This window comes from Mastacembelus armatus, chromosome 21 (genome assembly GCF_900324485.2).
Source record: "Mastacembelus armatus chromosome 21, fMasArm1.2, whole genome shotgun sequence".
In the NCBI taxonomy this organism is placed as follows: domain Eukaryota; kingdom Metazoa; phylum Chordata; class Actinopteri; order Synbranchiformes; family Mastacembelidae; genus Mastacembelus; species Mastacembelus armatus.
This window is the reverse complement of record NC_046653.1, coordinates 18,336,935-18,364,459: the sequence shown is the minus strand read 5'-3', so window position 1 is coordinate 18,364,459 and position 27,525 is coordinate 18,336,935. Positions and strand designations below refer to the sequence as shown.

General features: G+C 38.7%; 3 protein-coding genes and 1 long non-coding RNA gene across 8 annotated transcripts in view; all 4 read left to right on the top strand.

Moving 5' to 3' along the window:
• Window positions 1–2,158, top strand: part of bcor (BCL6 corepressor) — a 37,056-nt gene extending 34,898 nt beyond the window's left edge. For all 5 annotated transcript variants that reach the window (XM_026294945.1, XM_026294944.1, XM_026294946.1 and 2 more), the window contains 3 exons: window positions 524–601; window positions 783–936; window positions 1,031–2,158. In XM_026294945.1, the coding sequence (XP_026150730.1) occupies window positions 524–601; window positions 783–936; window positions 1,031–1,361 (563 nt within the window). In that variant the 3' untranslated portion in view covers window positions 1,362–2,158. The remainder of the gene's footprint in view (window positions 1–523; window positions 602–782; window positions 937–1,030) is intronic.
• Window positions 2,159–5,319: 3,161 nt separating this feature from the next.
• atp6ap2 (ATPase H+ transporting accessory protein 2) lies at window positions 5,320–9,730 on the top strand. Its single transcript, XM_026296520.1, has 9 exons — window positions 5,320–5,452; window positions 6,465–6,595; window positions 6,711–6,839; window positions 6,958–7,053; window positions 7,154–7,291; window positions 7,560–7,613; window positions 7,707–7,856; window positions 7,947–8,066; window positions 8,876–9,730. Exons 1-9 carry the CDS (start codon window positions 5,377–5,379, stop codon window positions 9,068–9,070), a joined length of 1,089 nt encoding a protein of 362 aa, XP_026152305.1. The 5' UTR covers window positions 5,320–5,376; the 3' UTR covers window positions 9,071–9,730.
• A 648-nt stretch (window positions 9,731–10,378) lies between these two features.
• Window positions 10,379–11,938, top strand: LOC113122946 (uncharacterized). The gene is made up of 3 exons (XR_003294917.1): window positions 10,379–10,512; window positions 10,878–10,967; window positions 11,195–11,938. It is a non-coding gene; the product is annotated as an uncharacterized LOC113122946 (long non-coding RNA).
• A 1,130-nt stretch (window positions 11,939–13,068) lies between these two features.
• Window positions 13,069–27,278, top strand: LOC113123979 (sentrin-specific protease 7). The gene is made up of 23 exons (XM_026296399.1): window positions 13,069–13,217; window positions 14,074–14,161; window positions 14,896–14,961; window positions 15,077–15,192; window positions 16,131–16,385; window positions 17,626–17,750; window positions 18,206–18,321; window positions 18,714–19,032; window positions 20,033–20,184; window positions 21,054–21,200; window positions 21,325–21,358; window positions 22,076–22,312; window positions 22,519–22,973; window positions 23,259–23,380; window positions 23,935–24,051; window positions 24,137–24,253; window positions 24,562–24,657; window positions 24,746–24,942; window positions 25,077–25,123; window positions 25,245–25,288; window positions 25,544–25,612; window positions 25,696–25,846; window positions 25,987–27,278. The coding sequence occupies exons 2-23, from the start codon at window positions 14,105–14,107 to the stop codon at window positions 26,158–26,160; spliced, it is 3,213 nt and encodes a 1,070-aa protein (XP_026152184.1). The 5' UTR covers window positions 13,069–13,217; window positions 14,074–14,104; the 3' UTR covers window positions 26,161–27,278.
• Window positions 27,279–27,525: the final 247 nt, after the last annotated feature.

The window sequence follows — 27,525 nt, the reverse complement described above, 5'->3', positions numbered from 1 at the left end:
GGCACAAAGCCCAGCTCTCACTCTGCAAATGTGTGTGTTCACGCGCATGTGCTGAATACACACTTTACTCTCGCTGTGTGTGCTTACCCAGCTCCCTCTGCTTGTTTGTTTCCAGCTCGCTCTCTTTCTCTCTCACTGTGTGTGCGTGTATGAGTGTGCGTGCGTGTGCGCGTGTATACATGTGTGCACTCAGCAACTGTGTGTGGTTCTTGTTTGATTCCTGGCAGCCGTCTGTAGCCCTGCTCTGAACTGAGCCAGCTCTAACCCAGCGGAGACAGTCGCTCTCCTCCCCCATGGTACAGCCGCTGGCCCCTGACCATCAGCCCTCCCCAAAACATTTGCTCTGTTTGTTTCTCTTTTCTCTCTTGACACTGCCCCTCCTCCTCCTCTGCTTTTTTTTTTCACTGTGCTCTTTATCCATTTTTCTGCTGTACTCTCCAAGGGCAATTGCATTTGCCCCGTTGCCTGTCCCCAGGGCTCCAGCTCTTGAATAACAGGCTTCGCTCTTCTCCTCTCTCCATAGATTATTTTGCTGACCTTCAGGGCCGCTCAGATGACGACCCAGGGCTTTATTGGGAATTCTATGGCAGCGCTGTGTGTGGTGAGTACTGATCAGCACCGTGTGTGTGCGTGTGCGTGTGTGTGTGTGTGTGTTCTAGTACTAACCAAGTTATTGTTTTTAAACATCTTTAGTGGCAGCTAGCTTTGAGCAATCTGTCTATACATCTCAGCATCTTCTGTGGTATGTAGACGCTCACTAAATATGACTGTGTGTGTCTCAGAGTGTAGTGAAGAGGGCGGCGTCTATGACATCCTAGCAGACCCACCAGGCCCTGAGGACGAGGATGAAGAAGATAAAAGGGAGGTGTTTGAGTTTGAGTTCTCTGACCGGCCTCTGCTGCCCTGCTACAATATCCAGGTGTCCCTCTCCCAAGGGTGAGCTCTGATTCCAAGGGCAGACACAGCTGCTGATAATTTTTCCTTCACTACTGGCCTTCATTCTTAAACACCGTTTGGTTTCCTCTTTCAGTCCGAGAAACTGGCTGCTACTGTCCGATGTGCTTCGTCGGCTGCGGATGTCTGCTCGCACTTTCCGACAGACCTTCCCCCACATGGAGGTGGTGACGGTGGCGGAAGCAGAGTTTTACCGGCAGGCCTCTCTATCGCAGCTCTTCTCCTGCCCAGAGGAGCTGGAGGGCTTCCATCCAGACAGCAAGGAGCTGTTGGACCTGGTGGAAGACAGCGCCGAGCTGGCTGCTTTGCTGGGTTCCACACTGGAGTGTGTGGATGACCGCTGGGACCACCCAGGTGACAAACTGAAGGACAAACTCAAGACTGTTGGGCAGTTGGGTTCATCATGACCTCTGGAGCCACTAAAGCTGAACCTGGACCTCTTTAGCCACTGTAGTTTGCTTTAGAACCAACAAGGGTTTATGATGATATACCTTAGTTCCCACGCTTCAGCCTGACTCTCGACCAGCACTGGTGCACTGTACAGACGAACTGACCTGCTGGCTGACCAGGCTGCTCAGACGTTTCCCTCCGTTAAATGAGGATTAATACATTTGTGGCTCAATATACTTAATAATGGTCTTATTTTTATAAATTAATATATGTATACATAAATAAATATATATATAATATTAAGAGATTTTCTTTTTTTTTTTGGATGTTACTCATGACTCCGCTCTGAAAGATTTTGTATGGCAACAGAGTGTAGTTGTTGTCAGCGACTGGATGGAGTGTTAGCACGCAGCATATTGTGCATGTGTGTAGTTGTACAGGATAGTACTGAGAGCGTGTTGAATGTGGTATTTGTGTTCATAGGAAGCACATGATGTCCTTTTCTTTCTCCTCGCTTGAGCCTCAGGGGCTGTTTTGTTGTATCTTTTTTTTTTTTTATGCTGAAATTTTGCTTCCTGTCTAGTCTGTAATTTAACATGCAAAACTACAAAATTGTTTGTATAATAAAGTTTTAAGATAATGTTGATATTCACCCTTCAGCACAGAGCTTGTATATAACAGGGAGCTACTGCAGTAAAGTAATTTTTGGTGTGTTCATTTTTGTTTTAACTTTGTAATTAAAATATCTCATAATTTGTATTTATATTTTACAAAAGAAGTTGCTTTAAAATAAATATACAAACTGCAAGACGAACTGTGTGTTCTGCTCCTCATTGCGTCAGTGTTCGCAAATAGGTTGGATTCAGAGGTTTTGTGCTCCGTCAATTGAATCTTCTTTCCTAATTATTGTACACTTCTTTGTCACAACGGTGTGATCACTAACATGATCCTATATTGCCATCTGTTGGAATATTTTTGTATTGTAAGTGACATGTAATTTATTGCTGCAGACATGATTGAATAACTCACAATCTCCCCTTTGTTGCTGCTAAAAAGCTTGTGGCTTGCAGCACCCTCTAGTGTGCAAAGCTGGTTTTAGATGGTGGATTTGGGGAACTTCAGTGCTAAATCCAGGCTTTGTGTAGGTATTGATGTTTTAAATCATCCCTTTCAAGCGACTAAACACTGCCATCATTGAAAAGGCCATAACACCCATATTATTACTGAGCATGACTAAGGAACAGGTATTAGTTTTGTCAGCAGGGCCTGGCATGGTATATGGTCTTTGTGTCAGCATTTGGTAACTGGAGAACATTTATAAGTACATATTTTATTTTGGAAAATACAAAGTTTAATCACAGTATCGATTAAAATGACACGTGCCTTTAAGTGGTTATCATTTTCCGATCATGTGACATTCTAAATTTTTATTTACAATTTCCATTAAAAACTAACACCAACACTGACCTGGGCCAACTAGCAGGTATTGTTTTTGTAGCCAAACCCTGATGTATGTTACCTCTGTGCCACGTCTGAAAACTGATAAACACACATCAGTGAGCTGCACCATTACCCTGGGTGACATGCTCTTTTCATTACCATGAACATGGGATTTGTATGTTATTTTGAGTGGATTCCACATACATCATCCTGCTGCCAGAAAAATTCATTGATGGAAATAAGCTAGAGTTAAAAACAGTCCTATTACTAATGTTTAAATATTTGTGTGAAACTCAGGATCCAGCTCTTTCATGAAACTGTGTACTAGTTATAAAAATCAATGTATTTCTTTACTTGTTTTAAAGATCTGTGCCTCAGCAAGAACAAATTGGCTTAGGCAACAGATACAGTAGGGATGTGTTCACAGACTACAGGGTTTTTGGATTTCATCCTTCATGCTCTGGGGCTCTAGGCCCCTGGGGGCCACAGAGGGCCTAGGTTTGCTTTATATAAACTAGTTGTATTGTTAAGGAACTAGAATCAGCTAATATAGGCTCTAATGCTATGGGCTTTGTTTTGTAGAGAAAGTATCGATGTTTAATTTATTTGTAGTTTGTATTGTGCTCATATTTGCATTTCTAAATACAGCAATTAATACCTGGAATAAAACATTAGAGATTTATTTTATTGTCTATTTATTACTCTGCAAATTAATTTGATGAAGTACTATACTAGAGAAAGCACTTTATAAATATGTTTAAAATGCCCAGCACAATTCCGTAAAGTCTAAGTTGATGCCTTTCACTTTCACAGCAAATTTAATTTTAAAATTTTTAAAGTTAAATTTTTTTTAAAGCCCTGGTTTACACACTAGGCACACACTCTTCTCTGTAACTCCGAGTTTTGTTCTGATTAACTGTAGCCACTTTCTAGATATTACTGTCATAATATCTGCAACCGTTTCAGTTGTCACACATATCTTGCTTATCCATCTGTACTTTCCAACTATCTTATGTACTTTACTATTCACATTAACCAATATAGTTATACCATTCATTAGTAATCTTCCACCTCCCTTATGTGAGCATTAATAAGTCAGTAAGATGCTCTGGCCAAAAAAATGCTGACCGAACTAAAGGCACATATAGCAGATGGACTCCAGAATAAAATCAACGCCCTGTATGTGCAGACAGGGTGTAAAGAGATCCATGGCAGGCTTCCAGGAACCAGACCGAGGTTCAGGGAACTGTTAGTTCATCCAGAAGCAGACAAAGGAGATTTAAATCCAGCCCCTTGGGCCATAAATAAATCTCTGGAGACACCCTCTGAAGAAAGACAGAAAAAATAAAATCACCATCACACTGCAGGATGATTTTTAGACTTTATGTCGAAGCTGCGCTGCATGAATGTTTGTTTCATTTAGCAGCAAAGAGCTTTGTGGCGTGAGGTGGGGCGTTAGCTGCTCTCTCCTGGCAGGCCCAGTTCATACATCCAGATAAAGGTCACAGATTGACAAGAGGCTGAGGTGCTGTAAAAAAAAAGATCTTAGAGCTCCTCTGTGACTAACTTTCCTCTTTATTAAGCAGCAGGATGTAATTTTAGAGATAAAGGCTTGGCTCTTACCCAGCTCTAATAAGCTTCTAATAACCAGCTATTAGGGTTTATAAATGGACATCATTTAAGTGAAAAAAATGGTTGTAGGTTTCTGTGAGGCCAACATATTACTCAGGATTACAATACATAACCCAGTGTCTACTGTTAAAGTTTTTACTCCTGATTATCAGTAAAATGAACTCCAACCAGCTCCGTTTGGTTGTTACTGTAAAATTCATGGAAGGATTTTTCCCATTATCAAAAGTGCTTGCAAAAAAAGTTTGGTGTACTCAAAATTTAAGATTTCTAAAAAGTACAGTTAAAATAATAATTCTGTGCTGAAATGTTATGCAAATTTTTCCATCATGCAGACTATTTCAGAATGTCTCTCCCCAGCCAAAGAGCATTTAAACTGCTTCTCTACATCCTGTCAGAGGGCTATAAATGCAAATATTTGATTTGCACGATAACATAGCAAAAGGTCTCCAGATGTGGTTTATTACATTTTAGACAGTTGTTTCTTCACATAGTTTCCTTCCTTTGCAGTTCAGCACCATAGTTGTCTTCTAGTTCCAATCAAAATTTAAACGCCTTCTCTTTCTTACATTTTTTGATTTAGATATTAGAGTTTTGCCATAAAAATGAAGCAACAAACTAGATCAAAAATAATGTTGAAGAGTACCACACTCAGAACTGTATATTCTGGAAATCTTAAGACCCGTTTAGTCCTATAACTAATGATCATATTCACTGATGAAAATATATCAATTATTTGGTTTCATTCATCAGTAAATTATTTGATCCATTTCATCAAGATGATATTTTTATTTTTATCATTATTTAGCCATATAAATACAGAAAATAGTAAATGAGTGAAATATAATATAGACCATATAATAATCATTAAATAGCCTTACGTACAGCGTCACATGCGGCCCCGTCGTCCTTTGCGGTACGGTGACGTCAGGTCAGCTGATCGCTGCTGTAGCAAGGAGAAAGATGTCGCTGACGAACTGGGGAAGGATGGAGGCTGTTTTTTACGCGCTGTTTGTTCTTTGCTACCAGGTCACAGCCGGTAAGAAATGTGCAGCGGTTGAAGGTGATAGTTCAGTGTTCAGGAGGCATCTTTAATCTGACTTATTGCTCCATGTAGCCGCCGTGATTGCAAAGGACAGCTCGCTAACGTTAAGGTTAGCCCGGTACCGTTAGCATCGCACACCGGGTTAGTGTTTGGTCAGTTCTTGTATTTGACCGTCGCGTTTATAAAAATGCAAACTGCGGAATAACCTTGATGTTCCGGTGGTACTTAACTAACATCAATGAATCCACGGGCTCTACTGGAAATTGGATTAGCGATGACAGTAACGTTAGCCTGCTGTCCTCACCGTTTGAAGGCATTAAAGGTTAGCAGCGAGAATGAGAAGCTAAATAAATGTGTAAATAAATGTGAAGGAGAGTTTAGGCTTAAATATCCGGGAACTGAATTACAGAAGAGTGTGCTGTCATGGGACGAGCTGTAGGCTCTTCCTCTTTAACACTCAGCTCAGTCACGGGTTTGTGTCAATGGCCCTGGTTTGTCTTTGCTCTGACCTGAGCCAGACTGTTTGGTTGTTTGTTTGTTTGTTTGGTTGTTTGCTCTGACACAAAGATCTTATCACTGAGGATTCATCGGATCTGTTCTACTCTGACAGAAGTGACAGAAACTTCTCATACGTTCCGTTATTGCACAAGAGCAGCAGAGGAAGTGCAGTATTAGTACCTGGAGAAAACCCACACAAGCACAGGGAGAACATGCAAACTCCACACTGAAAGGTCCCTGATGGGTTTTGAATCAGAAAGCTTCTGGCTGTGAGGCAAGATGCCCTCACCTCACTTTTTTGGAAATTGGAACAGTTTTGTAAATTTGACGAACTAACTTCAAATAACAGTTGTCTGTATCACAAATCTGTGGCTGAGCTGATTTTAAACATGTATGTAACCCCACACTACATTTTGTTGCACCAGTAATATCAACACTTCAGAGTTTATGAACTCTCTTAATTTGAGAAAATATGTTTGCTTAATTGAATAATTTATTTTTCCCACAGGTGTCCATGGGGATAGTTTAACAGTGCTACAGGCCCCAGAGTTTGTGTCTTTTCAGAAGGGAGACTGGCCAATATCTGGAGAGAAGATCCCTGACCTGGTGGCCTTAACCATGGGTTTTTCTGTTCAGGAGGTGCTTTGTTATTTTAAAGAAAACTCTACTTTTGTAGTTGTCTTCTTTTATTTAGCTTATACGTACCCTTATGTTAGCATAGCTGAGCCTTTACCACATGTGTGTGCCTGTTCAGGATTTGTCCTGGCCAGGTCTCCAGGCTGGTCCGTTGTTCCAACGTCCACGGGCTAATGTGCTGGTGGTGGTGAGAGGAGTTGATAGCCTGGCCCTGCCTCAGAGTGTGGCTTCCTACCCCTTGGAGAATGTGAGTCAGACTGGAATGGGGCCGGCCTTATGTGGTGTAGTGTAATAATAGCTGAAAACTGGAATGTCATTTAAATAAGTTGTCTTAGTTTTTCAGTGATTCATCTTCTTTTTCACAGCCGGTACCTTTCACCTTGGATAGTGTCGCAGAGACTGTACACTCTCTGTTTGCCGAGGACACCCCTATAGTGCTGCAGCTGGCCCCTAGTGAGGAGGTAATGAAAACATACTGACACTAAACAAAGCATGTTTACTGTCACTCTTAAGGTGCTCATTTGTTTTTTTTTAAAATCATCTGTCTGTTGTGTCTCTCAGAGGCTTTATATGCTTGGAAAGGCCAATGCTGTGTTTGAGGATCTACCGGTCACCTTGCAGCAGATCCGTGCCCGACTGTCCCAGGATGGATCTGTGCTGCCTTCTCTGCCCCTCAACTCCCTCAGCAGAAATGCAGAGGTCAGTTCAGAAAGCAGCATAGTACCAACACAGTATCATAGTGGATTTAGTACATCTCTTATTTGGAGAGTTCAAATCCTTCTATATCTACAGTCTTTTTAAAACAAAATTGTGACAGTGACGTGACGTGATTGTTTTTAATCTGGAAGATCATACTATACTCTACCTTGTCACTCTACTTCCAGAACAGGATATTAAAATGCTCGAAGTTAGCCTGTGCACCAAATGTTATCAGTCCATTTCTTACATCTGTTGTTTTACTCCTTAGGCTGATTTGCTCTTCCTGTCTGAGGTCCAAGTACTTCATGATATCACAGCTCTGGTAAGTTGTCCAGGTTTTTTTTTTTTTCCCTTCTGAAAATAAGGGCGGTCTGTCAGGTTTGACTCAGATATTTGTCTCTTCTGCCCTTGTTAGCTGCAGAGACACAGACATTTGGCCAAAGACCACTCTCCTGACCTGTATTCCTTGGAGCTGTCTGGCCTGGAAGAACTGAGCCGGCTTTATGGCCAAGACTCCCCTCAGTACCGTGATGCAACTGCCATTCTTGCCTCTGTCCTGCAGAAGGTAAGGAGAAGATCTTAATCTAATTAGCAGAATATCCTCATTAATCAAATCAGCAGTTTTTTAACCATGTGTATGTCTTTTATATTATAGTTTGGAGAGGAACTGTATAATCTCTATGGCAGCAGTGCTGTGGTGGAGGTTGTGACTGTGAAAACCTTTGAGGCTCCATTGACCAGAAAGTCTCGTTCAATCCTGCAGTCTGTACAGATTGTAAGTCTGTGTCAGACTGTTGTTGTTTTTTTTTTGTCCATCCAAATTGCATCAATAAAGTTAGACTAAATATCAGAAGCAGCCTAATATAATGAAATAAAATTCATCAGCATCACAACCTACAGCCTCCAAAATGAACTAAACTCCTAAGTAAAATTGTGTGGTCAGTAGTCTGACTGCTTGTCTGGAATAGAAGTGAAAAGATTAGAGGTCTGTCATGGATACCAAAGAAAAGCATGCCTGTATCGCACTCCAATTACACTCAGCTGCCAGTTCATTAGGGACACTTAACTAAGACTAATGCAGTCTAATACCCGGGTGTGCAATTAATCCATGATAATGTTGAGATTTTGATGAAGCTGCTGTAGAGAGGTGTTGGCTGAACTGTATAAACATTTTGGAGGCTGAAGTTTGTGCTGCTGCAGTTTTTTTTTTTTTTTTTTTTTTTTTTTACTGCTGAGGTGTTTTAGTTGTTTAGTCTGGCCTCACTGATATAAAGGAGGCGGACAAACTAATTGCATGAGTTTAACAAAATACAGTTCAACAACACAACTGTATCCTCATACCATCAAACCAATCAACAAGAGAATCAAACCTTACAGAATAAAGAATACATTACTATTGTAGGAGTGTTATAATATACTGCATTAGTTTTAGCGGGTTGGACTTAAACTGGCAGCTGAATGTAAATCGGTACTTAGGTTAGAATGAAATTAAATAATTGATCATATTTGCAGTGCAGAATTATTGAAGTGACATACATTTTTGTACCTAATACATCTGCCTGTCTGGTTCTGCCTTTTTTGCAGAGTAACCCAGGCAGCCCATACAACCTGGCCTACCAATACAACTTCAACTACGCTGTGGTCTTCAACATTGTGCTGTGGCTGATGATCGGTCTGGCCCTTGCTATCATTGCCATCTCTTACAACCTGTGGAACATGGACCCAGGATATGACAGTATCATCTACAGGATGACCAATCAGAAGATCCGAATGGATTAAGTCCTGGCTACTCCAACACTCCAGCTGTGCTCTTTGATTCCTCTAGTAAATGGTTGTGTTTTGTTTGAGGTTCTGTTCTGTGAAGAAACTGATAGCTTGATGGGGGGAAGAGAAGAATCTAAATCACCTCTTTGTTTGCAACAGTGGCTTGATAATGGACAGAAAATAGCATTACAGTAGTTCACTCTTACAATTGCTTGCATAAAGCACTAAAGATATCACCCTCCACTGATGTCTACATTAAACATACTCAGACTTCCTCCCTTCAACCTCAGAGTTCACATCATTCCTTATGTTTTTCCTCTGGTGATGGCAGTTGTATTTTTATTGTAAAAATTATTGTGATGTTATGAAAGAATGAGATTTGTCTGGTTTCTGGTTGACGTCGTGCTTGTCTCAATGCGTGTAAGTATTTTAACTTTAAATTAAATCTATGTGTATATATTGAATATACAAATGCAATTGTTTGAGAAACTGCTGTAGTCTTATTGTGAAAAGATTTGTGCAGTGTTTATTCCAGTTAGGTCCAGGTACCCTGCTTCAGTTCATATTAGATTACATAAATATTTGATCATAATGTTGGTTGTAAGAGTCGGATACAGATAAATGAGGCTTTGTAAATTGCAATGAAATGCCTGACAATAAATTATTACACCCACATCCACAGGCTGCTTCTTGTACAGGACGATGAGCTGGGATTCATTCAAAACCTTATTTAGAAAATTATCCATTCAGATTGTTGTTCTCACGGATGGCCGATGAGGGGAAGTGATAAAAAGGGTCGTGGAAATAGCTGCATAATTTGATACTGTAGGTCGAGAAAAAAAAAGATGTACTTTTGATTTTGAGTATTTTAATTAGTGTTACCCTAAAAAGTAATGGGCGTTTGTTAAATACTCAGAAGAATGGAAAAATGAAAAATCCTGATATTTGGGCAAACTACATCTGCTAATAAAGGTCACATGTTACGACCAGTATCAAATTAAATTGTTCTTTAAAGGAAAGTTCTTGGGAAATTATTGGGTAATTACAGGCCTGTGAAATAAAACGTTAATAGTTTAAGGTTTTTGTGCAGTCAAAATCAAATTTTTATATCTTATTTTATAATTTACATAAACTCGGCAAGATTATAACACCAACATTTAAATTGACAGTGAAGTGATCACTGCGGACTGTAAAGGTTTGGCTCATCCAACCTGTTTACTTACTGTTTAGGAAAACATGATGTCCATCTCTCTGTCACATGTTATGTTGTGTAACAGCTCAGCCAATCAAAATGCCGACTGGAGCAGTAAGTCCCGCCCCATCAGCTGTATGTAACCGGTTGTGCGCTTTTGTAACAGGAAGAGGTTATATATGTAAAGAGCTCGTATATTAAAAGGCAGAAAAACTGTGTATAACTTCGACGAACCAGAAAACAATGGTGTGACTGCTTATAAAAGGTAGGATCTATCTATCTATCTATCTATCAAACTCTTCTATCATTTACCTAGGATTATTTTTCTTAGTCATAATCCTTTAATGCTTCACTTTTGTTTTTCTACCTATTTACAATATATCTTTTTAAGTACTCTCTTCATATTTATTTACATATCTTTAAATGTCTTTATTTATTTATTCTCCAATGTGTAGAAGCAGCATAACAGATGCAGTGTATGATATATGTAAACATAAATGCTGTATATATATTGTACATTGCACATTGTATATATATATTTTCTTTTCCCATTAGTGCAACATGCACCCCCCCAAAGCCAAATTGAAAGCTATATGTTATCTAGTTATGTTCTTTGCTTTCACTTCCCAGCTAGCACCTACGTGGTGAGGAAGATCCGGGCTTCCATAGCTCAAGGAGAACGCCTGGAAAAGCCCATTGTAACACCATGTAGTGCTATTGGTAAGCCAGTAAGAACAGTTACTAGTACAGCTTCTGCAAAGGAAACCAGAGGAAGACTAGAAGAATATAAATACCCCTGTGGACTCATGTTACTCAGAATATGGACATGATATTTAAATCAGTTTACTGTATGTCATTTTACAGATGTGCATGTAGGCTTAGGGAGGTTCAGTGTATGGAACATGTCATTGACTCATTGGGATGTTCTTTTTTTCTTTTTTACTCAGCTGAAAGGAGAATGGCACATGAGTTGCGAGGAAATGCCCCATCAGCCGCACTGATATCAGGCACTGATGAAGGTGTCAGTGGTGCAGCAGGCTTGGAAATGTCCTCAGAAACAGCTGTGCAGAAATGTGGTTCCTGAAACTAAAAATCATGCTAGTCTTTGGGACTGTGGTCTACTCAGTGGAAAATATAATTTGTAATCTTCATACTTTTACAATACCAGACAATAACAATGTTATCGATAAATTCTTGTGTAACAATATGCCGACAGGCAATGTTCAAATTTAATTCTCAATCCATTGCCGATGCTGCAGTTAGGGCCACAGTCCAATTTAAGGCCTTTTTCATAGTGGACATTCTGACCTGCCAAAGCAGGAAAAACACAGGTCCAACAAATAATAATGATGTTTCATGCTTGTATTGGTTTACTGGTATGCTAATATGTGTAAACAATTGAGGTCCCAATGCCGATACACCTGACTTTCATGCAGACGTTTATGTTATTAAATTTAAGTGCTTAATCAACATGTTTTCAGTGAGAAAGGTCTAAATTTATATGCTGCAGTGTTTGAAGACTGACTCAACAACCTCTCTCTAGGGGCTGAGCAGGTCTGATGTTTCTGCTGCTGTATGAATAAATTAATAAAAGCGTTGCTATTGGGGTGAAGTATGTATAATTGCGTAAGCTAATGGTTATAAGGCTGACAGTAAAGACCAAGAAAATTAAATTGTGTGTCTTTTTAAAAGTCTTGAAACTAATGCATATTTTTTTATCAGGGACAGTTTGACCTGTCATGGAAGGTAATAACTAATAGCATTGATGATGATTTAGTTGCATTCAGTGTCCTAATGGGAACATTTTAAATGAATTCACAAGCCTTCGATACTGTTATTAATTATACCTGCTCTTTTTCGTTTTGTGTAAATAGCCTTTCATCCAAAGAGAGCTGGGATAGGCTCCAGCAGATCCCAGTGACCCTAGTAAGTAAAAAGCGGGTATAGATAATAAATGAATGAATGAATCTTATGTAAATGAAAGGGTCTATTCTGTTTAGCATAAATGCAAATAATATAGAATTTTGTTTTGCTTGGGTAATGTTTTAAAGCTGCATTAAATGCTTTTGCATTTAATTATTAATATTAGGTCAAACTTTAATTGGTATGATCATTTAATCGCTATACATCTTATTGCACCTTTGTTTGTAAAGTACAGATCACCAATTCGTTACAGGGCTGACACATAGAGACAGACACTCACATTTACACCTATGGGCAATTTTAGTGTCACCCACTAACCTGACCACAAAATGCATGTCTTTGGATTGTGAGAATAAACCCATGCAGACCAATGTAAGCTCCACAAAGCTGAATGGGACCTTCTTGCTGTGATGAGGTGATGCTAACAAAATAACCTACAAAGATTGTACAGAAAAATGGCTGAGTATTTATTTTCATGTAACACACATAGATGTATGGTTGTATGCATTAATGTGTAAGCAGCATTTTATTGTTGTGGTTGGTTGAGAAAACCAGATTCTAGATCAGTCTGAGGGGTCTTAATATGGACTAAAGGATATCTAAGTCTCGCAGTCTGTGTCAGATGTCTGTACTGATCTTTAATTAATCGTGTGTGTGTCTATATACACGAGTATATATACTTATATACATGCTTTGTTTTCATTTGTTGTTTGATTGTTTGTATATAATCGAAATAAATAAAAAAAACTGCAATTAAAATGTATATATTTTATTTTTTAATTTTGCTTTCTGTGAAATAAGAGATATCTGAAATGTTTGTTCTGTCTGCCTCTCGGGAACAAACGTCACCGCTGCGTTCTCATCGGTTTTTTTTTAAACACTTCCGGTATTTACCGGATGTTACTGAGGAATATTGGGTACCTGTTAAACACAGAGCCGGACTTATCAAAATGTGTTGCAAGGTGCTATTGGAAGAGTTTGCAGGAAAATAGTTGTGTGTATTTCCCCGATAGTCTTTGCTAATATCAAGCGAAGCCCTGGCCTAAGGTAAGCATGAGCTCTCCTCCGTTTATTTAGCATCTTAGACAGTGTAGCATTAGCGTGGCTAGCTGTCGGCTAACGCTAGCTAATCAGGGTTTTCACTCTCTGTTGTGCCTAGATGTTTGAGGAAAAGCAGCTTTAAAATAAAATACGGTCCTTTGCAGGACGTGTATGAAACGCACTGAAACACCAGGTGGTCTGTGCTGAATTGTAAGGGTTATACATGTTGTTTGTGCAGCATAAATATCAACTCAGTGATGAAAGGAGCCTCTTTAAACGTGCTTGATAATTTTGCATAACGTTACGCCTGGTTAGCTGCAAGGTGCAAAGTTACTTTTACATAAGCTTTTCAGTTTTGATTTCTGGTATCTTCCAGAATTACAGTTCTCTATATTCTTTTCACCTGAGCTTATGTCAGTGTGGTGTCTGGTTCAAAACTGGAATTACTCGTCAGGTACAACAGAAACGAGTATGTTAAACATTCTCCTGTAATAGTTGCTGATGAATGTTGTGTCTTTGTACTGCATCTCCTTTTTGGGTGGGGTGGGTCGATGGCTCTCTAAAAATATATATATGTGTTGGTTAAGGTGTTCAATAGACAGCCTTCAGTGTTTTATCCCTCATGTTTTTTTTCCTTAGTTTGGGACAGAAACAAAACAAATGGCATGTTTTTTTTTCAAACGTTTTCAAATTTCATAACACTAACTATTGGTTAATGGTATAAATAATTTACTTTTTTTGTTTTTTACCTGTAAAGTTTTCCTTAGAGAATGGATCCTGTTTTATATTTTTTGTGTTAAGGTTCTAGAGGCTCAAACCGGTTATTGATCTGTTTACTTGTCTTTGTCTGTGGTTCTTGCAGTGTCTTGTTGTGCCTCACCAAACTGTGAGCCATGATGGAGCGAAGAAGAGCCCTAACTATTCCATTTTCTGTTGAGAGGGATAACTTGGTGAGACCCATGGTTCTGAAACAAAAGTGAAAGTTTTCATGAAACATATCGTCACCTTCTTAAAATAATGGCATAAGTCATTTTTTGACAAAAATGATTTTTTTTGCCTGAGATCTTCATGATGCTGGCCACCTCTGGTTAAATCGCCTAAATCCTCAGTTGAACAGATCATGCAATTCTAACCCCATAACGTAATTGCCTGTCAACAGTGTGGCTTAGACTTAGATTCAGATTTTTCAGTTTTTTGAAAAACTTGAACTTAGGCCATTATTTTAAGAGAGTGACGATATGTTAACGTGCTAGCTTCTAGTGTGCCACATGAATTGCTTGTCATTTTGGGAACATACTGTAGTGACACTTGCTTCATGGCTGTAAACATAAATTGCGCTGATCGCAATATGAATTGCTGGATATATAGTTTAATTTTGTGTCTCAAATAGGTTAGTTTGTTTTCCAAAAAACACCAAAATATTAAGAGAGAAAAGCTGGAGTAGGCAGTGTTTGGTATTTTTGTGTTAAAAAAAAAAGAAAACACTATAAATGTGATTTCCGGTGGCCATGTATTTGTGCTGCATGCTTTTAAGACATAAGCAATCTCAATGTGAAGTGCAGAGCAGAGTTGTAAGCTTTAAACATTTACCCTTACATTAGTTCAACATCTGTTAAAATTACACATGATTTTGGCTGTTTCATGTAATTAATTTCAGTTTTACTTTTCACCCTGTGAATTTTAGATGGAAAACCCACTCAAAATCCCCCTGACTTGTCTTTCATCAGAGTGTGGGAAGTTAGAAAGACAGGTACAGCAACATCTTGGCTCTCTGCCTGATCACTTAAATAAATGTTATGAAGGTAATTTGAATTATTTCTGGATTTTCTGTTGACACACAGACAGAGTTTCCTTCACTTTAACAGGTTTCCTGGACATCAATTGCGGATTATAAGCTCAGACAGAGTGACTCTCAGCATAAAAATGGATCCACTCTGTTTGATCACAACCATGTAGCCAAGATCCCTTTGGAAATGGCCAGGTAAGCAGGTGCCAACAAGAGTTTTCAGTTTATTAAATTTCTGGTCAATGTTTCCTTCATCAGTTAAAACTGAAGGACATGTTGTGATGTGTTGACCAAACTAGACTGTGTTTGATATGTTGTTTTTCCTGTGTAGGTCATTGCAGTTTCTTAAAGTGCCACAAGATGGTGCCTTCTCTCCGAATATTATGAGACTTTGTAGAGGGATTTACAGCAGTCTCTTTATTCAGTAGCATAAGTAAAATGATATATTTCTGAATAATTAACTGATAAGAAATGAAATTATTGTCAGCCTATATTGCTTAGGAAAATGAGTGTAACCTGATAACTCAAAAACATGTAATGTCCCAATTTTGGACCCAAAATTGTACACTTTAAAAATTAAAAACACCAATGCCATAGTGGTTCCTTTTAATGCTCTAATGATTGTGTGCATGAATAGATAGTTTTAAAAAAAGATTTTTTAAATTTTGTTCTGATGTGTATAACGATAACTTATATAATATAATATATATAATATAATATATTCAGATACAGTCTAGAACAGTGGTTAAGCAGTTATTGGTCTTTTAATGTTACATGACTTCAGTTATATATTTATATTACTGGGTGTGCTTTGTGATAGTTCATCAGTCTTAATATTTGTCTTACTGCTTATTATTTACTTTCAGTATTAATTTTGTGTTCTCAGTTGTGGCTTTTAAGGAAAACATTACTTACAAGCACTGTGACTTAGAGCCAAGCTTATCAGTACTGCACACATGGCTTAACTACACCAGTTCACACCACCCTGTTAACCAGCTGGTGGATATATAAAATTTGACTACATTTGACTAGCTATAAGCCACTTTACTTTGACCCTGATGGGGCACCATGTTGCAGAGAAAACACTTGTCCAGGAACGTTGTGAATAATTCACTCTCTTTTTTGTCCTGTAGGAGGAAGCCTACTCTGGTCCTGACAGATGTCTTAAAGACTGAGATGGGCAAGATTTATATTGAAAGAATAAAAAAGTGTAATACCTTGAGAAACAGAGGACAAGTGACAAGCACACGGAGAGAGAGTGGTCGATGCCGAGAGGAACCTCAGACCTGCAGAGAAACAAGGTCCAGTCAGAGAGAGGCTGCAAATGATAAAAACAAGAGTGTGACCCCTAAACGCAACCGGAGGACCAGCCCCTCAACCTTTCAAAGGTAGGGAGATGCCGTTAAAGGAATAATTCAATTTTTGTTGGTGGTGTGTTAGTGTTAATACCATTTCCTTATCTTTCTGATAAACCTAAAAGTTCAAGTGGTTGCTAGTTCCACCTCTGGTTCTTACTCCGCACAGATTTACACCTTGTGGTTTAGAGCATCTCTGAACTAATGGTAATCCCATAGATAGGCAGCTGTAGAACAAAAGGGAAGACGCACACTGTTAAGCGCCTGACTGACTAGAGTCAGAAAATGCATCATCCTTACATGAAAAGCTTGTCTGCTCATATTGTTCCAAAAAAGAATTTCACCTGGACTGTCTCTACATGCTCAATAAATAGACTAACATTTAAATGTTAGGATAGTGTGGTTTTTCACCCAGACCTGTGAATAAAAATGAAGGGAAGTGCCCATGTGGATTATTGTGTGTGGGGAAAACAAAACGTTGGTTGAAGATCCAAATTTATGAACATAAAAGTACTGCTAGAAGAAAGGCTGTAACCCCTCCTGTAGCAGAACATTTTTTAGAATGTAATCATACAGTTTCTAGCCTTCGTTTCCAAGGCATTGAAGAAGTTTGTGCCCCAGTGTGGGTGGAAATCTGGACCTTCTGCAAAACAAGAAGCATATTAGACACATAAATTGAATACTGTCACCAAATGAACTAAATGAACAGTTGGATTTAAAATATTTTCTCATTGACAAAGTGTCTTGAGGGTGGTTTTTAATTGTAATTGTGTTTCATATTAATTGCAACCACAAGAGGGTGCTGTAAGTAAATCAGCAGCAATATTCTGTGCAGGTGATACTAATTAGTCTTTGATTGTTAAGTTATGTCATTATCCAATAGGATGCCTTATGAGATTATATATATGAGTGTTTTTTTTTTTATGTGATGTTCCTGTTCAATAAAGGCAGGAGCTGTAGTAGCTACTTTTAATAAGAAAGATGAAGTAAGTCCTTGTGTGGCTTTTCTCCTTCTTTATTGTCAAAAGTTTCTGAACAAACAGCATAAGTGTTGTGGGATTGAGATGTTTCTTATTTGATGAATATTATAACAAATAATTTACAGCTTGAGATATGAAGATTTGTTTTTTTATGTTTAACCTTGGATATTTTACAATTAAGTAACATTTTTGTGTATAAAGGTCCTGTTTTATACCACTTTATTAGGTTTTGCCGAAAATGAGAATAATGTATACTGCACAGTCAAAACATGTTATTTCTTTCATGTCTTCAGGTCGAGACTCAGGAAAAGGTTACACTGTGTCGATGACAAAGATGACAAGGAAGAAAACAAAGATATCAAGGAAATGATAATAGGCAACGACAACGGGGCAGACCACAAATTCCCTGAGGTTGTAGGTGAGTGACCGCATGAAGATTTCAGACAGTTATTGTGTTGCTGTTGTACATTGTACTTAAGTCATTCTAATGTTGTTGTCAGTCATTTGTTTTGCTATCAATCGTCCCTGGCTCTTTAATATAAGTACTGGTTCCAGACAAAATGCATTAAAGACATTAAAGTTGTATAAAACAAAAGGAGACGTAGTGGAGAAGTGGTTAGTACTCTTGTGTCACGTCAGGAATATTCTAGGTTCTGTCTTGGCAGCTGGTGGGGGCCATTCTGTGCAGAATAGAAATGTACACTTTAGGTGAATTAGTAAGTCTAAATTAGGTGGATGTGAATGATTGTCCATCTCTGTCAGGCCTCCGATGGACTGGCAATCTATCCTCCTTTGAGGACAAGAAGGCCCCTCAGTTGTAGTCATAAGTTTATTTCAGGAGGGTAGGTTGATCTGTTTCTCTGCGTCATATAGATTGTGGACTGTCAGTGAGCTGGAAACCTGCCAAGGATTCAAGTGACTGTGATGAGTTCTCCCCAGCAAGCCCCAAAGACAGATGCACTGATCTGGGAAAAGTACAGCACAATTTGGTGGGTATCATTCAGGTCCAGGGACATTACAGAAAACCCTTACAAAGAGCTAACTTAAACCAAATTAACCTGTTCCCACAGAAGACATGAACCAAAATCCCAGATATGCACCTCATGGTAGAAGTTCTTATGTTTTGAATATAAGCCCTTTAACAATAAGAAATCATGTCAGTAATCTTACTTACCATAACTTATCATTTCCATAACACTCCAACATGGCACAAGTCTGATGTAAAGACCACTGCATGAAACACTGTACAACACACTGCCTGGTTGAGATAAGACAGTGATATTGAAACATGACTCTGTATTCTGTGTTGCATCAGTAAGAGTGACCATAAATGCCCACAAAAATTATTTCTCCTTTATGTTCTTTGCTGTCTTATCAAAAGAGGAAAAGAAAGGATTCAGGATCCCAGTTAAATGGAACAGGCAGCCCCAAACGCCACTGTGAAAGTCTGCTTTGCCTCACTGGAGAAGACGAAAGAGATGAAGGATCCCCTTCACATATTTGTCTAGAGAAAAGTGGAGAAGATGGGGATTTGAATCTGGACCGTAGCATTGTACAGTTCACTGTGGGATTAGATGACACAACCGAAGTTGCGGTCCCAGCTATCGACCAGAATTTGGAGTCTGAAGACTTTAATAGCAATCCCAGACTCAGTCTGTTATCTGCCCAGGACATCTCCAATACCAGCCCTACTGACCCAAGTAAGTACAGCAGCACAGGACAAGTGAATCTGCCTGAGGAAACTCTCATGCAGCTTAATATCATTTTCCACATTCTGTATGTTTGGGCCTTCAGTCACTGTATAGGTAAAATTAATGAAAGCATTTGTTTTAAAAGCTGAACTTGTATCTGTTTGCCACTTATTCTGAAACTGGCTGTGGAGAACACTTGCATAAAATATAGTCTCCTGAATTATCACGTGTTGCTAATGTAGCATGACTGACAAATACTATGTTCAGACACCCAAAACCCAAGTGGTCCATTATCAGTTAGAGCCTGAACTAAAATGGATTTTTAGGCCAATGCTGTCAGTGTTTGACAGTTTAAAAATTCTGCCCCTTTGTTCATCAGCACATATCAGACCAATATTTGTAAAAGGATCCTATAAATTGAGTTTTTAAAGAACTGACTGAGATGTGGACTTGATGGTAGACATTTAAAATTCAAAAACAAACTTCCAGCTGCTCTCTGGAGGCAAATATATGTGATGGTGACTCTTCCTATACTGCGAATACACTGGTTGACACATGACTATACCAATACATCTGTGAGAGGCGAATATGGGTCACTGAGTGTATTAGTACTGTTTGGTGTCAGCAAATGTGGCTGTAAATGCACAAGTTGGTCTTGAGTTTTCTATATGTGTTTTGAGCAGGTTAAATTAGGCAGAGGCCACTTAATCAGTGTTGTAGCTGCAGGTTTCTAAACTTTGAAACAGGAGGTCTGGAGAATTTGTCTGCATCTCATGTTCTTGCAGTGGAAACTCCCTTTTCATCCTGTTGCTTTAGTTTGTCTTCGTGTAGTTTCTGCTGCATGTCTGTCCTGCAGTAGCGACTTTTCCTCTTTCCTATTCCACGTGTCTTTTCTAGGATTGCTGTTCTCCAAAGCCAGTTACACCTCCTTCCTGCTCTATTAAGTTAGGCCATAAATGTCTTTTGGCTTGATTTCTGAAAAACTCAGTTTTCCCTGCACGTGTTTCAGTTGTGCTGTCCAGTGATGACGAAGAGACCTGTGACGTTCCCGACGACCACAGCCCAGCAGTGCATACGCTGGTCACTCTAGACAACCCAGTAATAGATGGACTGTCCTTACAGGATGATGTGGCCAAAGAGTCAGAAGCTTCTGACATGGAGGTCAGCAAAATGAGTCCCTGTGTTATGCTTTTTAAATTGGAGTTATAATGCTGAAGAATTTAGTTTATTCAACAGGTCACAGATCCACTTTCTTTTTTTTCTTTTTTCTTTTTTTACGCACACAAACAATCTTGCTTCTTGTTTCTAAACTGAGCTGTGTTAATGCCCAGATTAACATGACATCACAAAGGGCATTTTAAGAGACATCATGCTGGGACCTAGGGTTTTACTTCACCATAGGGGGTCCTGGCTACCACCTGCTAATTGAATGAAGCAAGAATACTTTGCCTACGTGACAGCAACATGGTCTTGTATCTAATGCAGACACAAGTCATGTAAGATGAGTATGTTGGAATACAGAAAAGGGGAAAATATGAGTTATTCTCAACTGTTTTTTTTAGTTTTTGCTTCCGTGCTATTTTATGTCAACAATGAACCAAACGGATTAATTCCTGGATAATGGTAGGGCCCAAGCTCACAGTTTGCACACACTCGACCTAACAGGAGCTTCAAATGTGAACTTTAATGAAAGTGCCTTCTGGAAAGGAGATTCATTTGGTTTCAGTGGGTCATTAAAAGGTTCTGAATTGTTCTTATTATATCTAAATTATAGTATAGCAAGATATTCTGGATAAGGTTTGATTATTATAGGATGTTAGCATATAGAATAACAAGTAACTGTTTCTGTACAAAATAGTGTTCACTGCTGCCAAACTGTTATTCATTATACTGCCACTCTGGCTCCAAAGTAATAAATTTTACATTGTGGATTTAACATTTTGATTTAAAATTTATCATTGGCACTATTGGGATATTGGTTGCAATAATAATGCTTGATTATACTGCAAATTTTGTGTGTGTGTATGCAGGTACTTCATGTATTTGTAGATGACCTTCCTGATTCAGTGATAATTAGTCCACTCTCAAACCCAAGTGTAGACTACACCTGCATGGGCATAGCCTTCTCCATCCTGTACTGTGGCACTTACCAAGGGAAAGCAAATGGTGACATTATGGTAATATACATATATCTTTATATAAGCCACAGATTTGTGTGATTTGTTGATGGTTTCATGTTTAGTATGTATATCATGTTTCAGATCATGAGGACTAACACTTTTTTCCCCTCTCCTTTTCCAGATGGCAGACCAAAAAATCATCATCCCACTGAAAGGTGATAGTTTTTTACTTGTCAATTACACTGAAATATAATCACAATGTTTGTAGAGAAACTATGACCTGCCTGTGATTTTGGTCTTGGGTGTATAATCTCAGACCCCCATAGGAAGCTGGAAAGTGTGGGTGCACCTAAAGTTTGTGGTGGTGTACCTTAATCAAAATGGTAGGTGCAACCAATGCACAAAGTTAGTCTGAAGCCCTGTTTGGCCAGTCCTCCCTTTCTCACACCCCTTCAAAGGCTTAGAGGAGGGCTAAGACTTAGTTTTAGGGTCAGTGTTAGAGCTAAGGGTAAGATTTAAGACATGTAGTTATGATGGTTAGTGTAAGGAGCTGGTGAATAATTTATGTCAGTATTCTTATAAAGATAGCTTTACAATCATATATGTGTTGTTTTGTCCTTAAGGGCCTACTGTATTTTCACCTATGAGCTTGTGAACTCTCCCTTTTAGGGAGCTAAAGTTCTTACTCCATTAGATTTGCTCTTATGTGTGTAAAATCTAACTAAAGTTGCATAATGATTTAGCAAAGCATTGCAAACAAACCAACAGAGCATCTAGAGGGAAACTGAATAGAAAGTTTTATTCCAAGTTTAGCAGTAGAATCCATGAGTATCCCTGTCGCCTGTGTCATTTTGAGAGTCATAAGGATAGCATTATTCATCTTTCACCCCAGCATGATGAACTGCTAACATAACACGATGCCACTTTTTCAGATCCAAGTGAACAGAAGGAGGTGATCTTGACGTTGCAGCGCAAGGAACTGAGGAGATATAGTGTTTGGGATCAGGAGGAAATGGAAGCCCAGGAGCTTCGTTTTAAGGGTGATTTGGAGCCTTGCCCTGCTGCTGTGCTTTTGTTGTGTGTGTCAGAAACTGCTGCTGCTGCTATTCAGCAGGACCTCTGCAAGCTTTGTAACGAACCAAAGGAGAAACAGGAAACCATAAACACTGGTGAGATTACTGGATGGTTCAGTGAAAACACTGCCCATGTTCAGTATTTGCAGCGTTTTGATAGTTTAAATGTATCACTGTCCCTGTTTTTTACTTATTTCTTATAGTTTCAGCATTGCTTGATATGACTAATTATTCCCAGTGTAAATATGATGCATGATTTTGGAACATAACTATTGGTAATGTGAATTTATTTTATTTAATAGGAAAGGCAAGCCCCTTTATACTGCTGACACTGAAAGATCCTCTAGAGGGAATGGAGGGGGCTTTGTTGCGCTCTCTCCTGGACATAGACTGTCTCAATGGTTTGACAGAAGAACAGTCCATTATAACCCATGATGCGGACAGAGTTACCAGCATGGACGACCTCCACACTCCACCTCTTTCATTGGATGTCAACATAGAGCTGATTAGAAGAATAGGATTGGACTCTCACTTGCTTTCTCTACTGGGCCTGCAGACCTCTGACTCTGGATTTTACGCAGATCAGGACTTTCCACATTTTGACAGAGACGAAACTATTTTACCTTGCGTCCAGCTGGAAGCTGAACCTCATACAGAGACAGTACTAGGCCTGGTGACAGAGTCGGAGCAAGAAGAAAGGACGCAACAAAATCCTGAAGAGGATCAGGAAGAGGAAGAGCTTGAACATCCATTTGAGGTTGGTGGTTGTCAAAATTTTTGACTTGTGACCCCTTAAAACAAAGCAGGTTCTACCTCATCAGGCATATTTGAGTGGTTGTGACTGCATTAATCAGAATGATCTCTATGGCTGTTTTTGTATGTCGTCAAGCTCCAAAAAATAAAATCATAATTCTCAATAATCGTCTTCCATCCCCAGACTTATTTTGTGTCCCCTTGTGGAGATTCTGACTCACTATCTGGGGACTGCTAGTCTCTTATCTGACGGAATAACAATATGTGTTTTAATTTCCTCCCTCTGAAGACAAAGGAACCCACTCCTCTATATACATTATGCCATCAAAGAACCAAAGGCTCATACTCTGTGTCCCTGTGTAAACCATCCTCCAACTGGACTCAGTATAACCATCGGGCTCTCACCCAAAGGTAAATCATTTTTATCCTATATACAGTTTGACATCTAAGTTCTGAATGAGGAGCTTTGTAGCAACTAAAATATTCTTGGAATAAGAATATATAACTAGGCATTCACTCTTCCAAAAGCCCCTATGGATTCTGATATGAAATCCTAATTCAGAATAGTAATTTAACATCAATGCTCTTACTTCCATATTTAAAACTTGCATACGTGTTTGTGTGGAACTCAGTGATCATTTCATCGTAGTCAAGAGAAGGTCACAGATTATTGTGACATGATAGAATTGGCCATTATGACTGAATGAATATAACTGATTAAACACTTAATTACAAAATGACGTAAATGAAGAAACTATTTCTTAAAGTCTGTGTGCTTCAATAGTAATCTGACAAATTGGTTTAAAAAAAAAAAAAAAATTCAATCTGCTGCTGCTGATTAGACTCAAGCCCTGGCTTTCTCTATTCTTATGCTGCTGCTACTACTTGTCTCTAATTCTTCTGGTACAGGTGTGACCTTCAGTCATTGTAAGCCAGCTCATTTTCTTTCTTCCTTTTCTGTTTAGGTTAATCCAGTTTCCTCCTCCACCAGTAAAAGGAGGAATAACTGTTACAGTGGAGGACCTGCAGTGCCTTGACAGTGGGCAGTTCCTCAATGATGTTATCATAGATTTTTACCTCAAGTAAGTAGAATATTTTAAAACAAAAGGCCTGAACTCATTAGATCCACATTTGAATTTAATGTGTTGATGGTGTTTTTTAAACCAGATACCTCCTTGAGAATGCTTCTGCTGCTGTGGCTGAACGCACCCACATCTTCAGTAGCTTCTTCTACAAGCAACTGACACGAAGGGACAATGCAAGTGAAGGGACCACCAGTGACTCGTAAGTAATGCAGGCAAAGTTTGGTGTATGCTGAGTACACCCTGGTATTTTATTTTACAAATATTGGTCTTATAACAGTTCCTTCCCTTTTGCTGTGCTTTTATATAGCACAATAATACCTTATTATATGTTATATATAATCATGGGTAGTAATGGCAAGGGTCCAAAAAGGAAGCATATATATCTTCAAAATTTTTATACAGGAGCCCTTAAACATTTGAAGCCCTACCCTACTGTCTACATGTATTTTAAGATGTGAAGACGCTATAAAACCCTGTGTGCATGTTTTTATTCTTTGTGTGCACCAGCTGTCAGAGGCAGAGACGCCACCAACGGGTGAGGACATGGACGCGCCATGTGGACATCTTCGACAAAGACTTCTTGTTTGTGCCTGTAAATCAGGAGTGAGTAAAATATATGAAGTGTATTGTACAGATGTTTGTTTTTTTGGTATATTGCATTATTTTTCACATTGCTCTGTTTTGTGTTTAGGGCTCATTGGTATTTAGTGGTCATTTGCTTTCCTGGAATGGAAGAGGCAAAAATTGAGGCCTGGAATGGCCCAGATTCACCAGGTGGGACAGGCGAGTTAGAGGCTGACGATGAGGCCTGTGGATCCAAAAGTCCAAATTTTGATGCAGAGGTGCCATCGCCACTTAACCACAGTGACAATTTGGACACAGAGACGGGTAGGATTGGTCACATGGTATATGGCCTTTTCTTTTAATTCTTGTGTGTAGTTGAAGCCTTTTCCTATGTATGTTCTTATGTATGTAGTGATTGTAGCAGTGATGGGAAGCTGAAAGTTGTTTTCATATTTTAGAAAGTTCTCAAGAAGAATCCAACAAAGAGCCACCACCTGGTCCAGTGGTAAGAACCAGTACAGTTTTGTCCTCACTAACAATGTTTTTTGTTTGACTTCACAAAGATTTTTAAAAACCATTTCATCTTTATTTGATCTTCTAAATCCTCTACTGTATTTTGTTTCTAGAACTGTACAAAGTGGACCTGCCAGAAAAATATCATTTGCAAGAGGTGAGAGTTACTCAAGTTATTTTGTTGCAACAGTGAGTGCCTGATAATCAAAATTCATAATTGTAGTTTCCAATAAAACCCTTTATTTCAGGTTTTGCTTAATTATTAATGGTTTATGTTTTACTGAATTATTTGTTCTGAGTCCTTCAATTAGAAGTTCTCCAGACCTTCACATGTAGTTATCACAGTCCTGAGTGAAATGGAAAAAATGTGGATTTAGATGCTTAATGACAGATGTGCCACTCCTCTTTGAAGGCCCTGTATTCTTATCATGGATTCCCTCAAACTTTCTCTTCATGAGCGAGTCTTCAAACTCTTAAGAGAGTAAGTGTGACACTTTTTTAAAAATCCATCACTCCAGCTATGCGTGTTCGTTAATGTGCTAAGAATATGCATTCGTCACTCAGGTACTTGCAGTCAGAATGGGAGTGTCGTCGTACCTCATCAAGAGACTTTGGTCCTGATCAGATGAAAAGCTCACACTGTCAAGTTCCCCTTCAGGACAACAGCAGTGACTGTGGCCTTTACCTACTGCAGTACGTCGAGAGCTTTCTGAAGGTAAAGCATCTCTTTATGGGCGTCACATGGTTTGACCACTGTAATACTGAGTTAGCAACAGCTTTTCATGCTAAGATTAAACTCTGGTTTTTAAGGCATGTACCCACTAATGGAAATCTTTTCCCATTTCTTGTCCTCAGGACCCTGTGGTGCACTTTGACCTCCCTCTAAATCTAAAACAATGGTTTCCACGACAGAAGGTGCGGAGGAAACGCGATGAAATCAGAGATCTGGTACTTCACCTTTATAGACACCAAAATCTGGAGGATAATGAACAGAGATGCTCTGCTGTTCAATGCAACAAAATCCTTTAGCCAATGTAAATCATTGCTCATACTGAGCAATGGACATTAGGAGCAACATGAACTCAAAGTATTTTCTTTAGATTTTTAATTTTTTTTTTTTTTTTTTTTCTTAATGCATTCTCTTGGTTACATCATGAAACCTTTGACTATTTGGATCCTAAATTGAAATAAATGAGTAGTTGTCCATTCAGCCAGAAAGACTTTTAAAGTCAGTTATGTCTAAACATGCAAATGTGTGTACACCCCAAGACTTAGTGACTGCAACATTTTTTATAAATATTTTTTTTTTTTGTATTTAATTTTCCATGTAGAGTCACAAGTCAAAAGAAATATTGTGTAGAAGTGCAGCAATGGTAAAAACCTAGTTTGTACAGCAAACAGTTTGTTGCTTGCTTTGCTGAGGTTTTGTGGCGATTTTAGGTCATGTGACTTATTAGTCTCAATGTTGTTTTTTTTTTTTTTTTTAAATCAACAGTTCTGCCTTTTATGCAGTGCATCTTCAATGGATCAATGGAGTGCATCTTCTCTCTATTGCAGTCCATCATAGACCCTCAAATAATATGGTACATCAGTGGTACCTGACACTGACTTTGCCTGCACCAATTGTCAGAAGTGTAATGAACTATGATGTCAGACTAGATTAATCTGTATGCTGTCAGATTGCCTAGATGGCATTCTAAATCAGTTTTTGGACATGTTCTCCATACTTATGTGACTTTGACATTAATCTTTTAGTTCCTTTAGCTTGATTCAATTTAACAAGTTGAACATTTGTTACCACTAATAGTGTAAGTTAATAGCTTTGCCATACCGATTAAAAAGGATCATTTTGGTATTAAAAAACCTGCCATAAAGTTAGTGTTTACCAAAACAAATGTTTTGTTCATCCAAAGGAATCATTGATTTATTTAATTAACCAAGAATAAGAAAACAGAAGTTCAGGGGTGCACATATATTGGCATGTGTAACAGTGGCCTCAAATGTAAAAATCTACTTATGACCTGTAATTTGTCATTGCAGTCTCTTCTGTTGCTTACATTCTTCTCAACACGGTGAAGTCTTGATAGTCTTGTAGTTTTTCCCTTTTGTTCAGAAGGTTTTGTCAGACGTCTTTGTTTTGTTTTTTTTTTTTTAACAAATTGACACTGTTGAATATATAAGAGCTGACTCCAAAATATCTTTGGTTTCAATGGTGTATTAAAACATGTAGACCAAATTGCACTTACTTTTCCTGGTTTTCTATGTGAAATCAGTTGCACTGAACAAGTTTATTGGGTCAGGTAGTGCATGGCAGTTCCATCTGGACAATATTTGGTGTAGTCTTGACTTCTGACCTCATTTCCTTCTTGATAGCTAAAACAGACTAAATCTGTC